Consider the following 22,010-nt stretch of genomic DNA (forward strand, 5'->3'; position numbering starts at 1 on the left):
TGGCTCCCCGTTACTGCAGGCGCGGCTCCTGCAGACTCCGCCCCGCGCGCCTCCGCCCTCGCTTAGCCCCTCCGCTCTTCCCCTTAGACCCGGCTCCCGCCAGGGTCCCGTAAGTCGGGCCCTGTCCTTTAAAGCTGCCCGCCCACGGCCACGCCCCTCGCCTTGAGCCCTCCCTCTTGTCGTCCCTTTCAGTGCTGAACCTGACCCTGGTGGACCTGCCCGGAATGACCAAGGTGCCCGTGGGGGACCAACCTCCCGACATCGAGTTCCAAATCCGAGACATGCTTATGCAGTTCGTCACCAAGGAGAACTGCCTCATCTTGGCGGTGTCCCCTGCCAACTCCGACCTGGCCAACTCCGATGCCCTCAAGGTGGCCAAGGAGGTGGACCCCCAGGGTAGGTTCCCATCTGGCAGTCCGTGCTCAAGGCCCGACTTAGTTTAGAGGCAGCCCCTGGAGGGTCTAGGTAGAATAGCGGTGGGATCCGGTTTAGGCTTTTAAACATCTCTATGGAAAACCTAAGAGGGGAGGCCAGGAGCCGAGAGGGGCTGGGCAGGGAGAAGGGAAGCAGGGTGGGTGGGCTTGGGGGTCTCCTCCCGAGGGCGGGTCGGGATGAGGACTGCCCTCCTGCTGCCCACCCCCAGGTCAGCGCACCATTGGAGTCATCACCAAGCTGGACCTGATGGATGAGGGCACAGATGCCCGGGACGTGCTGGAGAACAAGCTGCTTCCCTTGCGCAGAGGTGGGCCACCACTGACCTACCCCCTGCCCTGCCCTTCTCAGCCACCACCTGGTAGGGCTGGCCGCCCTGACCTTGACTGGCCCACAGGCTACATTGGGGTGGTGAACCGGAGCCAGAAGGACATTGATGGCAAGAAGGACATCACGGCTGCCTTGGCTGCTGAGCGGAAGTTCTTTCTCTCCCACCCATCCTACCGCCACCTGGCTGACCGCATGGGGACACCCTACCTGCAGAAGGTCCTCAACCAGGTAGGGGCACAGGCCAGGATAGGGCCTGGGGATACCAGCATGAGAAGAGAATAATTTCAGTGTTTTTCGAGGGTGACTGGCAGAGGTGAGTACCCCCATCATGCAGATGAACAAACACCCAGAAAAGCAGAGCAGGCTGCCCTCAGCCCACAGTGGCAGAGCTCTGCGCCTGGGTCCTGTGTGGGACCTCCATGGGGAAGCCCGGAACTCCTGGGACATAGAGAAGGCCAAGCCCTCGTGTGGAGGGTGGCAGTGACAGGAGCTTGTCTGGGGGGCCATGATTGGCATGTACTCAGTTGAAGACCTTGGTTCTTCCAAGATGGGGAGAGACTCTTCTAGTGACCATGGCCAGCAACCCCAGGGGTTTCCCTGGGTGTTTCTTCATCTGGAACGGGGCTTCTAGAACTTAGGGCTGTGTGCATTTTGACAGGAAGGAGGCAGTGGGGAGAGCCAGCGCCCTGGGTTCCAAGCTCCCACTGAGACACTCTCCAGCTCTCTGAGCCAGGATCCTTGCATCCAGGGAATGGGGAAATGGTGACCAGGGCCTATTTCAAGGGTCGTTATGAAGACACAGTGTGGGGGGACCTAGCGAGCGTGGGCGTCTCAACTTGAGAATTACCTGAAGGCCTGAAACCTCGGGGGTTCAAGGGGGCAGCACTCAGCCTCCCCTGCGCCAGAGGCATTTGGTGTGTCCTTCATGGTATCTGACAACATTAAACTAGTCGGAAATCAGGTCATTTCAAATATAAATCCCAATTTCTGGTTTCGATTGAAAATTGAGTTATGCACTCATTAATTCAAATAATACACCTCTGTGAGCTCATGCCTGGGGTTACCAGCCCTGCCTGCAGGCAGATTATGTTCTGGTGGCAGGGCGGCCCTAGGTGGCACCGTGCCCGCCCCCTCCAGTGTCCAGCTCACCACATCCACAGGTCCCCCTGGCATCCTGCTTTCTGCCTGGACCTCTGGGAGTCTGGGTGTGTACCTGTGGCCTTAACCTCTTCCTCACCCTGACCCCCAGCAACTGACGAACCACATCCGGGACACACTGCCTGGCCTGAGAAACAAGCTACAGAGTCAGCTGCTGTCCATCGAGAAGGAGGTGGAGGAGTACAAGAACTTCCGCCCTGATGACCCGGCGCGGAAGACCAAGGCCCTGCTCCAGTGAGCTGTCCCTGCCCCAAACGCTCAGCACCCTCCTCAGCACAGGACCCCAGGGCTCCCCCCACTGGGCCATACCACGCTCTCTTCCCGCAGGATGGTCCAGCAGTTCGCCGTGGACTTTGAGAAGCGCATCGAGGGCTCTGGAGACCAGATTGACACCTACGAACTGTCTGGGGGAGCCCGCATTAACCGGATCTTCCACGAACGCTTCCCCTTCGAGCTGGTCAAGGTAGGACAGGAAGCCCCAGGAGTGGGTCCCCACTCCCACCCAGGACACTCTGGTGTGTGACTTTGCTTAACTCTCCAGAGGCCCTGGTGTCCAGCCCTGGAAGTGGCGAGGGCCCTGCCTAGGCCTCCCACGTAGTAGGGAGAGGCCCTGACCAGCTTTTTCCCCCCTCTCCTCATAGATGGAGTTTGATGAGAAGGAGCTTCGAAGGGAGATCAGCTATGCCATCAAGAATATCCATGGCATTAGGCACGTACTGGGTCCAGGGTGGGGGGCTGAACCTCAGAAGGCAGGGGGGGTCTAGCTCTGGGGCAGAGAGCAAGGAAGTGGCCTCCCTCAGGAAGGACCTGAGAGTCCTGGTTCCTAATCCCCTCAATCCCAACTTTCTAGCTGCCAGCTCAACAGGCTTCAGCTAGGGGAGATCAATGGGAGGCCTGAGCCACCACACTCCTTGCAATCTGCTGGCCTTTTGTGCTGTCCCTGGTAGCAGGGTCTGGAAACAGGGCACAGAGCCCAGAGTACAGGTGGCCAGGGAAACACCCTCTAGGGCTGAATCCCCTCCCCTTCCCCAGGGTGAGAATCTCTGCCCAGTCCTAGCCAGGTTACTGAGCAAAGGTGCCCACACCACTGGGTAGGGCCTGGGGCACAGCTTCAACCCACCACACCCTCCCCTGTTCCCATGAGCCCAGGGTTCACCCATTCGCCCACTGCCCCTAGGCCAGCCAAGGCCTGTGGAGCAGGAAGGCTTGGGAGGGAGACTGCTCCTTGGAAGCTCACACCCGCTTCAGAGACCCAGGTCTGCACTGTGCTCATTGAGCAACTCCATTCAGCAGAAACATGTAAAGCACCTACTATGTGCCAGGCAGCAATGTTGAAACGTCCCTGTGTTGGTGCAGACTCATTTCAGTTCCTTAGAAAGACTCAAGGCTGTAGACAGGAATGGAACTGGAAAAGAAATTCCAAGGTCTGGCTCAGAATTCACATGCTGATGTGCGCATCGGCCAAGCCGCTCACTCCGGGTGGCTCTTAAGGAGAACCTAGTTTGGCCATTTTCAAACCATCTCTGGCCTCAGAACTTTTTGTAGGACCACCTAAGAGGAAGCGGAACATACACACACACACAATCAGCCCTTGTCTTGCCCCCAGAGAGCATGGAGGGAAAGCCCCTCGTTCGAATCCCCTCACCCATCTTACAGATAGGGACACTGAGGCCCAGAGAGGGTAGTGGGAGGCCCCCCAGTCCAGCTTAGAGGTTTGGGAGGGGCCCTGGCCTGTCACTCCTGGCAGGTGCTGGCCTGTGACACTGTGCCCTTCTCCTGCTCCGGGCGTTCAGAACGGGGCTGTTTACCCCAGACATGGCCTTTGAGACCATTGTGAAAAAGCAGGTGAAGAAGATCCGAGAACCGTGTCTCAAGTGTGTGGACATGGTTATCTCGGAGCTAATCAGCACCGTTAGACAGTGCACCAAGAAGGTAACCCTTCGCCCAGGCCAGCCCCCGCTCCGTCCCCGCCCTGCACTGCTGCCACGCACTCCTTCCCCAGTCCCCCACGTCCCCCACTGCCTCCTCGGTAGCATGTACAGACCTCAGCGGGGTGGGGGAGGCAGGCGACACAGGCCAGGAGAGGGAACCCACTCCGGCCTCCAGCTGGGGAGACTGGTATGGTGGCTGGCCACTGACCCTGAGAGCCACCACGAGCTCCCCCAGCTCAGAGGACATAGGGCTGGAGGAGACCCTGAGCCCCCTTCCTGCCCACAGAGGTGGAGTCATCTTGGGAGGCTCCAGGGAGGGTCTTGGGGAAACGGAGGAGCCAGCTGAGGCCCAGGCCCTCTTGGGCACTGCTCTGGGATCCTGGGAGCCAGAGGGGTGCAGGGGCCCAGAACCCCAGGTGCACGGCCGCTACTGTCCTCCTTCATCTTCTCACCCTCAGCCACCCTCCCTCAGGCCCTCCCATGCACATCCAGCCTTCCAGGGACCCACCTGTCTCGCGTCTGCCCCGTCATCTGAACCTCACAGAACCACACGAGGAGGGCAGTGCAGGGGGATGGCTCCCATTTCACAGCAGGAAAACTGAGGCTCAGGAGATCAAGGGACTCGCCCAAGGTCATGTCAACCAACAGTGACAGAACGGTTGCCAGGCCAGGGCTTTGGACTCCAAGCCCGGGGCTCGTTGATTCCGCCCCTAGCCATTCCCTTCCTTCCCTCCCCCCACTGCCGCCCTGGCCCCTCTACTACCACCTCCACTTTCTGTCTTTCTTCTCTCTCTTTCTGTCTTTTGGAACTGATTTCCCCAGGCCCCTTTAGAGGAGAGGTAGGGGTTGCCCCTTGAGGAGAGTGGCAGGAGTAGGGCAGGGAGCTGGACAGCAGAGGTCAGACTCCTGCACTGCCCTCTGGGAGGCCTCATCTGTATCACAGTCTATGTAAGTGGAGGCCCTTAGATTTGTGCAGTGCACAGCCTGGGCAGCTAGACTCAGCAGCCCTGGGAGAGGTAGAGAAGTTAAGATGAAGCCAATGCAGGTAGCACTGGGAATCCTAACATTAAGTAGGATGGGTGGGTGGGGTCCTAGCCTGTCTTAGCCTGGGTCAGCTCCTTAGAAGGACCCAAGGCTGTAGACAGAAGTGGAACTAGAGAAACAAGAGCAGGAGGCTTAGAGCAGCTGAGGAGAGTGTGTGTGTTGGGGAGCAGCTGGGCCGAGGGTCTGAACTTGGTAGGGATCTTGTATGGGCTAGGGGCTTGGTCCCTGAGAAGAGCCCTGGGGGATCCTGGCAGCACCTGGGAGGCACGATCCTGGGTGGGGTAGGGAGGGCTGGGTCCCTTGCTCACGTTGTCTTCTGTTCTCTCTCTTTCTCTGTGTCGGTGTCTCTCTCTCTTCTCCCACGCCTGTGCCATCCTGCCCCTCCCTGGAGCCCGGCCGCTTGGCTCTCACCCCCTCCTCTCCTGACCCCTCCTCCCTGGGTGCAGGACGGGCCTCTTCACTCCTGACCTCGCTTTTGAAGCCACAGTGAAAAAGCAGGTGCAGAAGCTCAAAGAGCCCAGTATCAAGTGTGTGGACATGGTAGTCAGTGAGCTCACGGCCACCATCAGAAAGTGTAGCGAAAAGGTACGACGGCCGCCTGGGAGGGGCTGGGCCTGGCCGTCCCTTCTTTGTGGCTATGGTATCCCGTGGGCAGAACCATCTGCCAAACAGACTGGCAGCCTCTTGGTTCCCCACAGGGACCCAGACACCCATGCAGGCCAGGGGATCCCTGGCCTGATGTTTCCTGCCAGCTGAGAACCCTGGGTCTACCTGTGCTTATGATCCCTCCAGGCCCCTGTCCCTGCCAGAGGACTTTGCTGCAGCTCAAGCGTCCTCAGTGACCCTTTCTACCCATTAGAATGAGAAGGATGATAGGAAACGGAGGCTGTTTACTGAGCAGCTACTGTGTGCACGCACTGGGTTCAGGGCTTGCCCTTAGTGTGTGACTTAATCCTCTCAACAGCCCTAAGAAGTGGGTAGCGTTATCCCCATTTTACAAATGACCAAACAGTCTCAGAAGGGAAAAGCAGAAGGGGATTCCAATTTAGGAAGGGATCTGGGATCAGAGCCTGTTGGGGTCAGGGAACCATCCCAGTCCCTCAAAACCAATCTGCCTGAAAGCATATGGCATCACTCCCTGCGGTGACCCATGCGTGTTTGGCAGGGCTGGCCTCTTCTGAGCTGTCTGTGATCCTTTAGATGCCTTTTTCCTATCTGTCTACTCTTGAGCATCTTGAGGATTTTTAGCCAGGTCATCCAAAGCAGACCCTCCAGGGGTTCACAAAAAGAGTTCATTGCCTGCGGGGACTTTTCCAGAGTTCCAGTGTCACCCGTGCCCCACAAGTAGCCTGAACCAGTCTCGGGGATAAAGCCCAGTCTCTTGGGTCTGAAAAAGCTCCCCGTGCTGCAGGGTGGGTACGCCGCCACCTGAGTCCGAGTTTTCAGTAATTATCACCCTGGTTCCTTTGTACTGAGCACGGGGTGTGGAACTGCATGTCATTGCACAGAGACTGGTCCCCTGCTGGTGGCACGCCACTGCAGCATCGTGGATGATCTCTCCTCAATATCCTACTGGCGGACCTTTAGTGTGCTTTAACTCCTTCCTGTTTTTCTGTTTTTCTTCTTTTGACCTGGTTAATAGAAGATGAGCAGTTATTTTGATAACTTCCGCACAATTACCTTCCAAAAACTTTGCTGTTTCTCCAGATCTTTTTTCTACATATTGGTTTATTTTATTCACATATTCCATACTGGAAATATATGAGCAGTCTGCTTTTTCTCTTAATAACATACATTTTTTGGAATTTTAATTCATGGTCCATAGAAACATTGAGAATAGAAACACGAGATTCTATTGAGTAGGTTTCTTGTGGTTTTCCAGTTACCAAATATTTAGGTAGTCTCCAGTTTTCTGATATTATACATAAATAACCTGTCAATGAACATCTTTGTACATGAAGATGTATTATTATTCTTTAAGATTATCCTTCCTCTATATTGCTAGAAGGCCGATTTCCAGATATAAACATTTAAAAACTGTACAACATTTTGCAGACTTGAATTCCAAAAGGAAAGCAGTAATTATTGTAAATGGTAAAATTTTGGAAATGACCCAGATGCCCATCAGGAGGATCAGTGATATGTAAAGTACCACACAGACGGCGGAAGGCCACAGCTATGAAAGGGCAAGATGTCTTTGTTTGTAGCCATGGATCCCTCCAGAATGTCCTGTTGGGGAAAACATGACTGTTTCAGAGAAGAATGTGTATAGTATTTTGGAAAAATTACTGTACATTGGATGGTAAAATTTCACCAAATGGCTAAACATTATTTTGTGAGCAGGCAAGGAACATAGTAATCTTTCTATTTCTATTTTACAAATTTTAGTTCTGTTCAAATCTTTTGCAGTTACCTGTATGATTTTTCCGAGTGGAAAGATTGACCAACAAAAACTTCAGAAAGGAACACTGGTCTAAAAGGAGGAGAATAATATTTTTGCCTTTTGATTTGCCTAATGGACAGTAATTGTTTTTTCTTTATTTGGCAGAACTCACCTATTTTATCTTTATCTTTTTTTTTTTTTTTTTTCCTTCCCAAGTTTTTAAGCTGAGCAAACCACTCCTGCTAGAGGTTTGACAAACGTTTAATTCTAATTGCTCCTGGCCCTGCAGGAACGCAGCATCTTGTGTCTGAATGAGATCTAGGTTGCTGCTGGAGGCAGGGCGTGCTCCTCCGTCTTCTCAGCAGTCCTGAGAGGGAAGGCCGCGTTACCACCTATTTGATGCACAGAGAGACCGGGCCTCAGGGTGGGCCCGTCACTTTCTGAGGAGACCTGCAGGCAGGGGCTGGCTTTGAACTCAGGGCCCTGTGGCTCCAGGAGCTGCATCCCTGACCGCTAAACCCGTGGGCTCCAGGCTGACGGCCCTGCTCAGCCAGGGACTAGAGAAAAGTTCCATTTCAAAAACTGGCTGGAAGTCCTGGAAATGCTCAGAGGCAGCCAGGATGGAAAAAGAGGCTCAAAGGAACAGAACCCTCCAAGGGGCTGAGGCTGCCCATCTCAGTGACACGTGGAAAACTTGAGAAGCATCCAGGCAGTCGGTGGGAGGACGGGTCATGCTCTTTGGCAAAATGCTCCCTCCTCCCTCCTTTTCATGCCCCCTCCCCGCTGCCCTGGGAGGGGGAGCCTCGGGGACCACCTCAGAGGCCCAGTGGTGATGACTCAGTCCACAGACTGACACAGTCCAGACCAAGAGACTCTGAGGACTGGGGGTCCCTCCCTGAGCCTCGAGGGGCAGCAGGGTCCACTGGGCCCCTCCAGCGGTGTGTCTAAGTCCCTGCTCTCAGGCTGGTCCTCCCCAGGTCCCTTGTGCTGGGCCACCCTGGCCACACCCTTGGCACAGCCACAGGAGAGTGGGCCCTGGGCATCTCTCACGACTGCCTTTCCTGGGCTGGCATCCAGGGTACTGCTTTCTTCCCCACCCTCCTGCCTCTCCTGACTGCCCCTCTCCCGGCTCCTTGGCCTCCATCTTGCCCTCAGAATCATCTGTGACCCAAGCACACCAAACCCCCAGCTCTCTTCCCACACGGGGATCTGAGGGGGCTGACCCAGGCACGGGAAGAGGGACAAGGGGCGGTCTTAGCTTTGCCCACCTGGGTCTCACATGGGGAGGACAGACAGCAGGCTGGAGGATGGGTGGGCCCCACCATCAGAAGTTCATTGACCCTCCCTCCCGAGAAAGAGCTGTTCACAAGCCAGAGGGCCAAGGACTCCGCCCACTCACTCTGACAAGGACAAAGACATCCATCCTCCATTCATTCCCTCATTCCTTCCACATGCCCTCCTTGAGCTCTGGAGGTGTGCCTGGCCCCCCTCCACTCCTGCCCATTTGGATGAGGGAGGTTGGGTGCTACAGGGAGACCCCCGACTCCGCTCTCAGTGGTCTGGTTGGGGCAGGCTCTCTGGAAGAGTTTACGTCCAACAGCCACTTGCAGCACAATGAATCACCTGGCCCTTGTCCGGGTGGCTGAGATGACAGGACTCACAAGCAGAGGGGAGAGTTTGGAGAAGCTGGGGAAAATGGGTGCTGCTGAGCTCCTACCCAAAGGAGTGGGGTAGAGACAGCTTGGCTGCCAGCTGGGAGCTGGGCAGACAGGGCTGGGACCGTGGTGTCAGGCAGGTGCATGCAAAGGGAGGCAGCACTGGGTGGATTTTACCAAGAGGGCCCAGGGCCCAGTCAGGCCCCCGCGGGGTACTGCTCATGCTGCTGGCACCCCACCTCCGCATGTCCCCCATGCCCTCGCATGCCTGTGCCTGTGGCTCCCGCATGTCCTTTGGTGTGACTGCTGGTTTCCCCCTGCAAACCCTGCCCCCCTTCCTCAGCTCTGACAAGGAGCATTGCCTGTGCCCAGCCTGACTCAGGAGGCCAACTGGCACCGTGGGCCCTGCCCTCCCCCAATTCCTCCTGGATAGGACTGGAGGCTGCTCCTCACCTGATTACCCACCTGGCTGTCCCTCCAGGCCTTTAGGAAGGCCAAGGGCAGTCCCAAGGCCAGTGCACACCTAGGGAGCTAATGGTCCCCAAAGGCCTCCTTCCCTCAGGTCAGTCTCCAAGATGGCAGCTGTCCAGGGAGCAGGCTGGTTCCTGTGGTGTTCCTCCCCACCAGAACTGCCCCTTCCCTTCAGAACTTGCCCCAATAGGCCCCAAAGAGGGCCTGGAACCAGGAAGAAAGACCTCCGAATTGCCAGTTGGGAGGCACACTTGGGGGAAGGGGTGGCCATGGCCTGGTGCCATCAGCTTCCTGGGACCCAGGGCCCTCTTCCCGCCTGGCCTCCCTCCCCTCGCCCCTGGGGCCCCAGACTCTGGTGGGCCTCACGGCCCCTCCATGGCCCCCGTGCACGCGGCTCTCTCGCCTCCGCCCTTCCCCAGCTCCAGCAGTACCCTCGGCTGCGGGAGGAGATGGAGCGCATCGTGACCACCCACATCCGGGAACGTGAGGGCCGCACCAAGGAGCAGGTGAGCTTGCGCCCCAGCTCCCGACCCTGCGCTGGTTCCTGGCCTTTTTGTCTCTGAGTGGCCTGCGGCTGCTCTCAGCCCCTCTCCCCTACACATAACACCAAAGCCACCGATGTTCACGTAATGGTGCGGCTGTCACTCCCAGCCATCTCTAGAACTGTTGTCATCTCTCAAAACTGAAGCTCCGCCCCATTAAACACTGACTCCCCATTCTCCCCCACCCCAGTCCCTGGCAGCCACCTTCTCCTCTCTCTCTATGAGGTTGACTACTCGAGGCCCCTCCTACGTGGAATCACATGGTAGTTGGCCTGTGTGTTTGGCATATTTCACATAGCATCAGATCTTCAGAGTTTATCCATGTTGTAGCACATTCCAGAATCTTCTTCCTTCTTAATACTTGAATAATATTCCATTCCACATATTACCACATTCCACTTATCCATTTGGGTTGTTTCCCACCTTTTGGCTCTTGTGACTAATTCTGCTATGAAGACGCATGTACAAATATCTGTTTGAGTCCCTGCCTTCAATTCTTTGGGGTCGATACCCAGAAATGGAATTGCTGCATCACATGGTAATTCTATGCTTAGTTTCTTGAGGACCTACCATCTTGTTTTCCACAGCTACTGGACCATTTTACGTTCCCATCACGTGCTTCTCTTTTTAGTCTGGCTTTCTCAGCTTTCGGGACTCTGTCTTTCTGGTCGTCTCTCTTTAGGCCTCTCTTGGAGGTTTCTGGGCTCACCTTATACTCCTTGTGGTCAACCCCTCCTCTTATGTTAGCTTTTATCAAATACTCATTCGCAGACACGGTCACTGGGTGCTGCTCTGAGCCAGGAGGAGCGATGCGCAGGGCCTATTACACCGCTTTGTCAAGGCCCAAAGGCTGCTTCTCTTTCCTGATCCACCTCTGTCGCCCCTCTGTCTACTCATCTCTGGCTCCTACTTCCCACTCCTGTCCTCACATCTCCTCCACCATGGTGTGTCTCCAGTCACTCCAATGTTTGCTGTTGATGTTACATTTAAAAATACTTATTAGTCTCTTTTTAACTTTGAAGGTGATCAGTACCCAATAAAGCATTTAATTGGTATAGAAGTGATTAAGTGCACCTCCATTCACTCTTCCCCTCCCACTCAGCTTGGTGTGTCACCACCCAGGCGTTTTCCTGGGTGTGCACACTCACACACACACACACACACACACACACACACACACACACACACACTTTGCAGACTGCACCTTTGTCTTAAAGAACCATAATCCCACTGTGTGTCCTGCCTTTTTTCTCTAAAGATACTTTTGGCACTTCGCATCTTGAAGCACCTGTCACATTTTTGGGCACATGCCTGCCTCACCTCATTGTGCCTACACCAGTCCTGTAAGGCAAAACACTTCATTTGGAGAATCTGAGGCTCAGTGAGGACAGGCCCCAGGCTCACAGGAGGCAGCCAGGTGGAAGCTGGAGCCTACAGCCTGCATCCTCAAAGCTGCCTTTATCACCAATCTCTTGTCACTTAATATGTGCCTGGGCTAGTGTCTTCCCAGGGCAGGTCCTAGAAATTGTCCTTATTCTTCTGAACAGCAGCAGACTGCTTCATTGTGTAGAGTGCCATCATTTATTTCACCTTGTGATGGCCATTGGCTTCTTCATAATTTTTCTCTATTACAAATTATACTACAGCCAGACACGGTGGTGCATACCTGTCGTCCCAGCTACTGGGGAGGTGAGGCAGGAAGATCATCAGACCAGGAGTTCAAGGCCAGCCTGGGCATCACATAGTGAGACCTTGTCTCAAAACAAACAACTAACAACAAAAAAAACTAAACTACCTTCAACACTCTGGTACCTATGTCTTTGTTCAATTGATGAGCCCATCTGAAGGAGTATGTACATTTTGGTGTTAAATATTGCCAAATCACCTCCAAGAGGCGAGACTAATTTATACCACCAGAGCTGGGAGGAGAGCTCAGTGGTAGTGCAGTTGACTAGCATGTGTGAGACTCTAGTTCAATCCCCTGCACCACCAAAAAAATCTCACTTCCACTAAGAGTGCAATGCCCATACTGGTCGTTATCAGTAATTATTATTTAGTAGGTTAAGAAACGATCTCCTGGGCTGGGGATAGAGCTCAGTTGGTAGACTACTTGCCTGTCAAGGTCCTGGGTTCAATCCCCAGCAATGCAAAAAAAAAAAAAAAAAAAAAGGGGAAAGAAAAGATCCCCTTGTTTAACTTCCATTTCTCTGTTAACGAAGGCAGGCATCCTCATTATGCCCTTACTGATGGTGTGCATTTCCTCTGTGAGTTATCCATTCATGTGCTATGACTATTTGACTATTGGCTGTTTAATTGGTGTTTGTTTTATCTTTCACTCATCGACTGTAGGGACTTTGTTATTAATTTGGGGACATTTTATTAGTTCTCATGGATGCTAACGTTCTGTATGTACTTCAAGTCCTCTTCTCCCAGATGGTCATCCATTTTTAAATTTTGTGGTGTCTTTTTCACTTGCTGCTGACCTGGGTGCCCTCAAAGGTCATGCTTCTCATCGATATTGAGCTGGCTTACATGAATACCAACCATGAGGACTTCATAGGCTTTGCCAAGTGAGTACACTCCCTGAGCAGCAAAGCGACACACTGTGCGATGAGGCATGCATGTGCAGACACAGAGCCAGGCCTGCTGGGCTAGCCCTCTGGGTTCCATGGCCCCTGCGCTGTGGGCAGGGCAGCTGAGAAGCTCTGAGCCCCTCTCCCTCCTTCCTCTAGTGCTCAGCAAAGGAGCAACCAGATGAACAAGAAGAAGGCTTCAGGGAACCAGGTGAGTGGGTCCCGGCGGCCCAGCTGGAGGGATGGAGGGTGCCGGATGGACGCCAAGCTCTGAGAACCCCCCTCCCCTGAGGGGAAGGGTCCTACGGGGGCCAGGGAGCCTGTCATCTGCCAGCCACAAGCATCCCACTCTGCCTCAGTAACCCTCTCTCCTCTCTCCCCGATGCTTCTCGTGGTTGCTATGGTTACCTCTTTGCAGGATGAGATTCTGGTGAGTACCAGGACTGGGGCTCTTGGCTTGCATAGTGAGGGGGAGGAGGGGTCCTGTGGTACTGGGGGTCTGCAGGGGGCAAGAGGGCACCCTTGGCTTGAATCACTTGCACACACCAGCACATGAGTGTCCCACACCTGCTCACAGTCTGAGGAAGGCCTAGCTGCACACAGTCCCATCCACCCACCCATCAGTGTGCAGGAGCCAGCACGCCTCAGGCAGAGTTAGACCATGTGGGCAGGTAGCCCGACACCAGAAGGTGGTCCTGCGACATCTGTGCACCCAGATGAAGGGATGGGCGGGTGAATACTGGGGTGGATGCTGGATGAGTGGATATGAGGGAGACATGTCCTTAGGAAGCTGACGGCCACCTTCAACAGAGTTGAGTAAAGAGATGCAGGAAGAGTTGAGAGGCGAGTCCCTCCTCACCTGGCTTCCTGCTCTCCGGCCTTCAGGCATCTGCAGAGACCACTCCTCAGGACCTCTTGCTAGACCCGAGCTGTACCCACAAGCCCTAGAGCCCCAGCACTTCTCCCCATAGGTTCCCAAAACTGTAGTTTCCTTGTAAGAACCTCAGTGTTTGCGTGATTATTGCCTCAATGTCTCCTTCCCTCCCAGGCCCAAGGGGAGGGCTGTGTCTGTCTTGCTCATCATGAAAGCCTCAGCCCAGCCCCTTGCTTGGTGCATAGTAGATGCTCAGTAGGAGACAGGGATGAGTGGATGCAATGTCGTAGGAAAGTGCAGTTGAGCCAGAACTCACTGATGCCAGTCCCTGGACAGAAGTCAGAACCTCCCCTGCCACTCGGAGACCTGGGCCTGCAGGAGGCCCAGCCAAGGCCTCTGAAAGCCCCAGGTAGGGAGGGAGTTCTCTGGTGCTGCGGCTCCAGAGAGGGGCTTTGGATATGCAGGAAAGAGTCCAGGGCTGGGAGTGGCCAGGAAAGGACAAAGGCTACAGGTCAGCAGAGAGCAGGGTGGCAACCTGCCTGTCAGATCTGGGATATGGAATGGACTCAGTTCCAAAGAGAGTGACAGGACCAGGCAGGGCTCCTTGCCAGACTGGTAGGGTGGACAAGAGTTGGTGGACACCTGTCTCTTATGTCCCTGTTAACCTGCCAGGACAGCTGTGATCTCCCCTCAGCTTGGCTGTGAGGTTTGACTTCTTAGCCAGGTTCTCAAGAAAGCCCGATGGGTGAGGAGGGCCCCAGGAGGGCTTCACAGGCTTCAGCAGCAGGCCCCAGGCCTCCTTGGGCTTCTCTGGATGCTCAGAGATGCAGCAGAGAGGTGAGAGCCAGAGGAGAAGCAGCTTTCTCATCCTCTCGAACAGTGACCCTGCCATTAGAGTGGCATTCACAGGCCCTCGTCTGCAGCAATGGCTCAGGACAGCCCTGGCAACAGCTGCTTTCTTTCATGAGAAGGGACCTTAGTTTGTGACTCTGAGCTTTCCCTACTAAGAAGAGGGCCTGGGTAATCATGGCTCAGCCCCTTCCCCTACCCAGGGAGCCTGGGGCCTAAGACTCTTCGAACCGTACTAGTGTGGCATTCATTCATTCATGCCACAGATTTTCATTGATCATGCTCTGTCTTCCAAGAATCCTGCAGGGTGCTGGGATATACTTATGAGCAAGAGCGTTCACAATTTAGCAGAGGATGCTGCATCAACAGATAATCTCTATCTCTCTCTGTCTCTCTGTCTCTGTCTCTGTCTCTCTCTCTCTCTCTCTCTCTCTCTCTCACACACACACACACACACACACACACACACACACACAGTATATTAAAATTGCAGTCATCATTATAGAAGACCTAGGAGAGTGATCAAAGATTATTATAGGGATCCTGGTTTACACTGGGGGCCAGGGAAGGCCTGCTTAAGAATGCAAATCCTGAGTTGATACCCAAAGGGTAAATGTAAAGGAAAGGGAAGTACTTTCCAGGCAGAGGCAACAATGGCATGTGCAAAGTCCCTGAGGTCAGAAGTAAGTTTTAGAATAGATTAGACCTTAAACTTAAAAGACACTTGAGGTTGTCTTACCCACTTAGTCACAACTTCTTCACACTTACATCAACAGGGAGTTCATTCCCAACCACCTCCAGTCCTTTGCTCAGGCAGCTCTGGCTGTCAGAAGGCTCCTCATCCTGAGCTGACCTCTGCCTTCCTCTGTCTCCTACTCTGTTCACTTGTGGTTCAAACCAGGGAAGGTCTGGCCTCATCCTCCTTGACCAGTTGGGCCTCCACGAGTTGGTGGGGGTGGGCTTTATATGCCTCTCTTTGCCTACCCCATCCTCCACGGGGAAGCCCGGCCCCAGCCCACTGACCTCCGTGCCTCTCCCGGTCCAGGTCATCCGGAAGGGCTGGCTGACCATCAATAACATTGGCATCATGAAGGGGGGTTCCAAGGAGTACTGGTTTGTGCTGACCGCTGAGAATCTCTCCTGGTATAAGGACGACGAGGTGAGTCGGGGTCCATGGGTCATCAAGAAGTCAGGCAGGTGGCCAGACTCAGACTCAGACCCTGCCCCACACTTGGAGTGTCCCACACCACACCACAGGGTTGTAACAAGCCCCATAAAAGACTTATGGGTAGACACACCGGGCTCTGAGGGAGGAGTCCTGTCATCCAAGGTGAAAGGAGATGGTGGCCTGGCAGGACGGGGGAGCTTGGGGCCGAGCGCCCTGGAGAGGATGGGCAGGGGTGCTGGGTGCCCCTCCCTGACCCGTCGGCCCAGTGGCCTTCCTGTTTTCTCGCTCCAGGGCGTGCCGCCTCCTCCATGGCCCCCACAGGCCATGACACACGAGTCCAGCTGCCAGACAGGCGGTTAACCCCTGCACCCCAGTCCCCAAGGCCCCTGATGTCCAAGGGAGCTGGCCGTGGTGCCCCCAGGCCAACGGGCAAGGAGCGAGGGTGCCCCACAGGGCCACCCCGCAAGACACCTCCCAGCCCACTAGGGCTCCCAGAAGCCCCGGCCACCTCCCTCCCCTGTTGCTGGTCTCCTTTAAGAATGAGTCTATTTGGCTTCCACATCTGGATTCCAGAGGTGACCAGAGAGAACAGGGAGGGCTAGGGGGAGATTGTGGTAATGAACTCCAGCTGGCCACGGAGTGGGGGAAGGGACCCCCTTCTTCCTGAGGGGACACTGGAGGATGGGGTGCTGTCAACGGGGAGTGAGCCTTGGGGTGGGGGGCCTGTGATTTTGAGAGGTTTCCACGTCCCCTCCTTGGTCCCTGTCTCCTCCAAGTCCACTCTGGGCAGGGGCCCCACCTCCCACCTTGGGCGGGGCCCTCTGTCGTCACTGGCGGGGGCGCCAAGCCATCTGGACCTCATTACCCTAACCCTGGCCTCTCCCTGAGTCCAGGGGCCCCTGGAAGGGATGGAGTGTGAGGTGGCGTGGGGCACCCTTGGGGGGTGGCTTCCTGCTCTATCACCCTGGCTGGCTCCCTAGACACCCCTCCATGGGCCCCGTGTTACTCTACGGGGCTTCTTACGCAGGGCCTGGTGCTACGCTGCCTGAGAGCGTCCCTTGTCCTCACACCTGTGGGCGTGGGTCCTTTTAAAGCCTGGTGTGTACAGTGGAGTTTAGTCGTGTGTGAAACTGGCTGAGGAGTGGGACCTGCGTGTGTGGAGAGGGACCTGTGCTGTGTGCGTGGGGCCCAGGGTTAGCTTGTGGATGCTGGGGGGTTGCAGAGGGGTGTGTTTGGAGTGTGAGCACCAGGTGTGAATTTGTGTGCTTGAGTGTGACTGCGTGTGTGCCTGTGCTTGGGGCATGAGTGTAGGGATAGGGTGGGCTGGAGGTGGGGGCGTGTGGGATATTTGAGGGTGTGTGTATGTTTGGGGGTACAGGAGGGGTGTTCTCTTGTGGACTGAGTGTGTCTGGGTGTGTGTGCACGTGTGTGTGTGCACTGTGGTGTGCGTGTGTGCCTGGGGCCCAGGTGTGGACTGCGGAGTTTGGATGTGCAGATCCATGTGTCTGGGTCGCGCTGGTGTGTGCCGAGGTGTGTCGGGGGTGAGTGGATTTTCGCACTAGGACTGCTGGGGACGCGGAGGTGCTCTGGGCTCAGGGGCTGGGGTCTGGCTTCCTTCTCCACCCCGTTGCCTGCATCTGGTCACTGGGGTGGCTGGGGTGAGGGAGGCCCTGGGCAGACAGGCGCTGCCCACATCCCCAGCTCGCCGTGACCCAGTCTTCTGTCTTCCCCCGCTGACCTCCCCGCCAGCACTCCCCACCAGTCCCACAGCAGGGTGGCACCCCCATCTCTCTGCACATCCTCCCGGCCCACCCTGACCCCCAAGTCCCCCGCCCCAGCTCCCGGCTCCGTTTCTGGATGGCAGCGGGGTCGGTCGGGCTTTCCAGTGGTGGCGCCGAGGGTCTAACCCAGCCCAGCCTAACCAATGTGCAGACTACTGTACAATTTGGGAGTCCTGAACAGATAGTCTAAACACTGGGTAGACGGAGTGGAGGTGTCCGCTGGTCCATCCAGGCAGCAGAGTCTGTCGTCCGGTGGTGGCTTCAGCCCCATGCCCTGGAGATCCAAGGCCCCCCCCCAGCCCCAGCCTCCGTGTCGCCCCAGCCCCAGCCCGGCCAGCCGCAGTCCCCTCTCTGCTCCGGACTCCCCTTCTGCCTCCTTTGACGTGGCAGGGGTGAGCGGGAGCTGGGCTGGGAGGGAGGGGCCTGGGGAGGGGGCTGGCCAGCAGGAAGGGAGGGGTGGGGGAGGAGGCCGCTCCTACCTAGTGTCCCACCCCCAAGCGCTGGGCGGATGGCGGGGCCTCCCTCGAACGGTTCCAGATGTTCCCTGGCCGCGTGTGCAACTTCCTCCTCTCCTCCCCCAGCCGCCCTCTGGGGCTCTCGGCCACCCGCCTGGCATAAAGAGGGCTTTATGTGTCTGCATGGGCCAGTCGGGTGTGGGGGTTAGGGGGAACAGGATGACACCAGGGTGGGGAACAAAGTCCTCCTAACCCAGCTCCCCCACCTGAGATCCTCAGTGAGGTCCATGTCCAAACCCTGAGACAATCCCTCCAGAGTAGGTCCTGTGGTGCTGAGTGGGCAATTGGGTCCAGCAGAAGCCCCTCCCACTCCTGGACACCTTCTCCCTGGGACACAGAGCTTACAGATGCATGTGTGTTCACAGATACACAGCTGCAGGCAAACCAAACATGCTTACCCCCTGCACATGTAGGCAAATCTGTGTCCCCACAGCACAAGTCCCATGGGCACATGCATGCAAACACAGAGGCATTCACAACGGCCCATGTCCAAGCACACACACGCCCACACTGATACACAGCAGGGTCACACACACACATGCACACGCACCTCTGTGTACTACAGACACATGAGCTCCCACACAACAGTGATGGGATACGGGTGCTTGCACAAACAGACAACCACACACACGTGCACAACCACAGATCCACCATCTCTGGGCTGTGCTGTGTCTGATTGCTACCACATGGGCAGCTGGGGCAGCAGGCTGAGCTGGCCCTTTGAAGCTCCAGGCTGGTGGCCCCCCTTCCCTGTCTCTATAGTCAGGAAATGAAGTCAGAGGCCACCAGGCCAGGGACGAGAAAGACTCATGTGTGCCGTCCCTGCCTGGGGCTGGCCTGGCTTGCCTCCAGGATTCGCTTAGGGTGGGCTGTGGGAGCCACACTCAGCCTCTCCTGCCTCCACAGCCCCTTGGGCTCAGGCGTACCTATGTGCAGGGCTGCTGGGACTGGCTTGAAGTCCAGGGGGTGCTGGTGAAACCCATTCAGAACAGGGTCCCACAGTGGGGCTTTATTGGGTAGCACCTGTGTGGTGGCAGGGACTGGTGCTAGGAGCTCAGGCTGTTCTTGGGGGTCCACAGCCCCAGGTGCCGACCAGTGTGGAACCCTTGGGGACTGAGGCATGGCAGTGCCAACCTCACCCGTGACTCTTCCTCCATCCACAGGAGAAGGAGAAGAAATACATGCTGTCCGTGGACAATCTGAAGCTGCGTGACGTGGAGAAGGGGTTCATGTCCAGCAAGCACATATTTGCCCTCTTCAACACCGAGCAGAGGTAGCTGTCTGGCCCTCATGGGAGGGTGCTGGGACCCCAGGTTCTGGAAACCCTAAACCACTCCTGTTGAGTAGAAACTGGGTACATAGACCAGGAAGGAGCAGAACCTGCCCCGAGGTTCACTTATTCAACCCACATCTGTTGACTTTCTCCTGTGTGCTGTACACCATGTCTAGACCTCCTCCTCTTCCTCTCTTGGCCCTTCCTTCCTCCCTCCCTCCCTTTCAGTCACTTGCTTAATGCCTGATCTGCAATGATGCTCTGCCAGGCACTGGGGACAGAAGAGTCCTGGTTAGACCTAGCTCCTTCTTGCATCTCTCAGTTTCTCACCAGGCCAGGGGCAGCACCACGCCTCTCGCCCCCAACCCCGGGCCCCAGCTCTCGCACTCTCTCCTACTCAGAGATGAGGGTCTGACATCACTGCCACTAGGGAAGTCCTCAGGGAAGGTGCTAGTAGAGGTCTGAGTCCCAAGCCAGGGCTGCACATCTTATGTGTGTCCCCGTGGTTCGGGGCTCCGTGCCTTTCCAAGTACTTCTGCTTGTTTCACTGAAGCTTCACAAATAACCAAAGGAGACAATAGTCATTATTCATCTATTTTCCTGATGAGGAAGCTGAGCCTTAGAAAGAGGAGGGCACTTGCCTGAAGTCCCACACCTGGGATGCTAGAAAGCCAGAGCTCAACCCCAAGCATGACAACCTCAAAATTCAGGCATGCCCTTAACCCCCAAGGGGTGGCCTTCACCCGCTTCCCTCCCACCTGCTCCATCTTGCAGGAATGTCTACAAGGATTATCGGCAGCTGGAACTGGCCTGTGAGACACAGGAGGAGGTGGACAGCTGGAAGGCCTCCTTCCTGAGGGCTGGCGTGTACCCCGAGCGTGTTGGGGTGAGAGGAAGGGCAGGGAGGGGAGGGGCAAGCTGCTTGTACCATAGGCCCTGGGGCATCACCTTCACAGATGCCAAGTCATGCCAGATTTCTGAGCCCTTATGTGGTTCACAGAGCAGGCACCCCACCCCCCACTGCCAGAGTTAAGTGCTCTGGTCCTTCCGTCCTTCTGTAGTGGCAGTTTTATGTGTCCCCTGCCCTGCTGCAGATGGCATCTCCTGCACCCCCTTCACAGGATGGCGGTTTCTTGTGGCTACCTCTCTTTTCTCTCCTCTTTTGTTCTGGCAATGTCTAGAGCCACCACAGAGTTGGGGTGCAGTGCCCTGGGTTCACTCAATTGCTCCTCTTTTCCTCTCTGTGTGTTTGCTTCATCTGTGCTCCCTGGTGGCGGTGGCGGTGGCAATGCTGGTGTGGTGGCCTCTGTGGCTCTGGTGTGGGCCTCCCAGGACAAAGAGAAAGTGAGTATGCTCTCCCTTGTCTCCTGCCAGGTACCTCCAGCCTGGTACCAGTTTGGCTGGGTCTTCACACAGGGGAGCTGGAGACGTCCTTCTCTAATGTCAGCATGGGGAAACTGAGGCAAAGCATAGGCACCAGAGTCAGAACCTGAGAGGCACAGGGGTGGGCAGAGCCCTGAGCTGCTTTCTATGTTTCAGTGTTCCAGAGAGCCCTGGAGGGCCAGGGTCCTGGCATGCCTGCAGCCTGGCTGCCCAAAAAAGGCCACACTGATGCCCTTCATTTTCCAATGGTAGGCCAGCGAGACGGAGGAGAATGGTTCGGACAGCTTCATGCACTCCATGGACCCACAGCTGGAACGGCAGGTGGAGACCATCCGGAACCTGGTAGACTCATACATGGCCATTGTCAACAAGACCGTGCGGGACCTCATGCCTAAGACCATCATGCACCTCATGATTAACAATGTGCGTGCATCGCCACCAGGGGTGGGGGGACCCGTGCTCCCATGGGACCAGGGAGGAAGGCAGCCAGGTAGGCCTGAGGGAGACAGTGGCCAGCCCAACGGGACCAGGTCTCAAAAGAGAGGGCATGTACAGACCAGAACTGTCCAACAGAAATATAATGTGGGTTTAGTCTATAATTTTACATTTTCTAGTGGCCATATTTAAAAAAGGAAAAAGAAGTTGGGCACTGTGGCATCCATGTGCCTTGGCAGGTGGAGGCAGGAGGATCACAAGTTCAAAGCCAGCCCCAGCAACTTAGTGAGACCCTGTCTCAAAATTTAAAATTAAAAATAAAAAGGGCTGAGGATGTGGCTCCATGGTAAAGTGCTCCTGGGTTCAGTCCCTAGTACAAAAAAAAAAAAAAAAAAAAAAAAAGTGAAAAGATAACTGGAGATACATCCAGCTGTGAATCTTGTGCCAGACGGTGCTTCAGGCTCTGGTTTCTGGCTTCAGACCCCAGCAACACACACACACACACACACACACACACACACACAACAGAAAGAAAAAAACTTCAATTATATTTTAAGCCCAAAATATCAAAAATATTCTTTCTCAATATGTAGTCAGTCTGGAACACATTAGCAAGATATTTTACATACTTTTTTCTCATACTGAATTTTCCAAATCCAATTCAGACATTAAATTTCCATTGGAAATAATCTAAATTTAGATTTCATGAAATTTACAGTTGAAAAAGTAGATGCACATAGCCAAGTTGTCTCAAACATACATAAATGTTTTCCAGGAGCAACACCTTTTGAGAATCCGCAGATACCTCCCCGCTCCTTCATAATTCGTGACTTAGTGAAAATGCAGGTCCCCATGGAAGCAGAACTAGGTTTGAATCCTAGTTTTGCCACAAATTCCCTGTGTGACTTTGGACAAATAAGCTACCTCATCTGACCTGTTTTCTTATGGATGATGATAGATTAAATGCATGTAGAATGTGTAACAACTCAGTGCCTGATGCATGACAGGTGTTCCATATGTATTTGAATAAAGAGTAAATGAGACTGGGGCTTAGAGTGCCAAAACCTCAGCCATGAATGACCCAGAGCCTGGGCAGAGATTTTAAGGAGAACGTTAACAAGGCACCCCTACGGACAGACGCGTTTCCCTCAATCCAGGCACACATTTACAGCTGTTAAAGAGAACAGGACTGAAAAGAGTGAGCGCTGGCTCA

General features: G+C 55.2%; 1 protein-coding gene across 1 annotated transcript in view; it reads left to right on the forward strand.

Annotated features, from left to right (window-relative positions):
- Positions 1-22,010, forward strand: part of DNM1 (dynamin 1) — a 40,705-nt gene that overhangs the window by 13,300 nt on the left and 5,395 nt on the right. Inside the window, 16 exon segments of the mRNA XM_079113438.1 lie at positions 193-396; positions 644-742; positions 830-990; positions 2,012-2,154; positions 2,248-2,383; positions 2,562-2,629; positions 5,342-5,480; positions 9,824-9,910; positions 12,446-12,516; positions 12,679-12,730; positions 12,938-12,949; positions 15,288-15,401; positions 18,870-18,979; positions 19,754-19,865; positions 20,312-20,323; positions 20,615-20,785. Coding sequence (XP_078969564.1) covers positions 193-396; positions 644-742; positions 830-990; positions 2,012-2,154; positions 2,248-2,383; positions 2,562-2,629; positions 5,342-5,480; positions 9,824-9,910; positions 12,446-12,516; positions 12,679-12,730; positions 12,938-12,949; positions 15,288-15,401; positions 18,870-18,979; positions 19,754-19,865; positions 20,312-20,323; positions 20,615-20,785 — 1,691 coding nt within the window.

Source organism: Sciurus vulgaris (assembly GCF_902686455.1).
Source record: "Sciurus vulgaris genome assembly, chromosome: 15".
Taxonomy (NCBI): domain Eukaryota; kingdom Metazoa; phylum Chordata; class Mammalia; order Rodentia; family Sciuridae; genus Sciurus; species Sciurus vulgaris.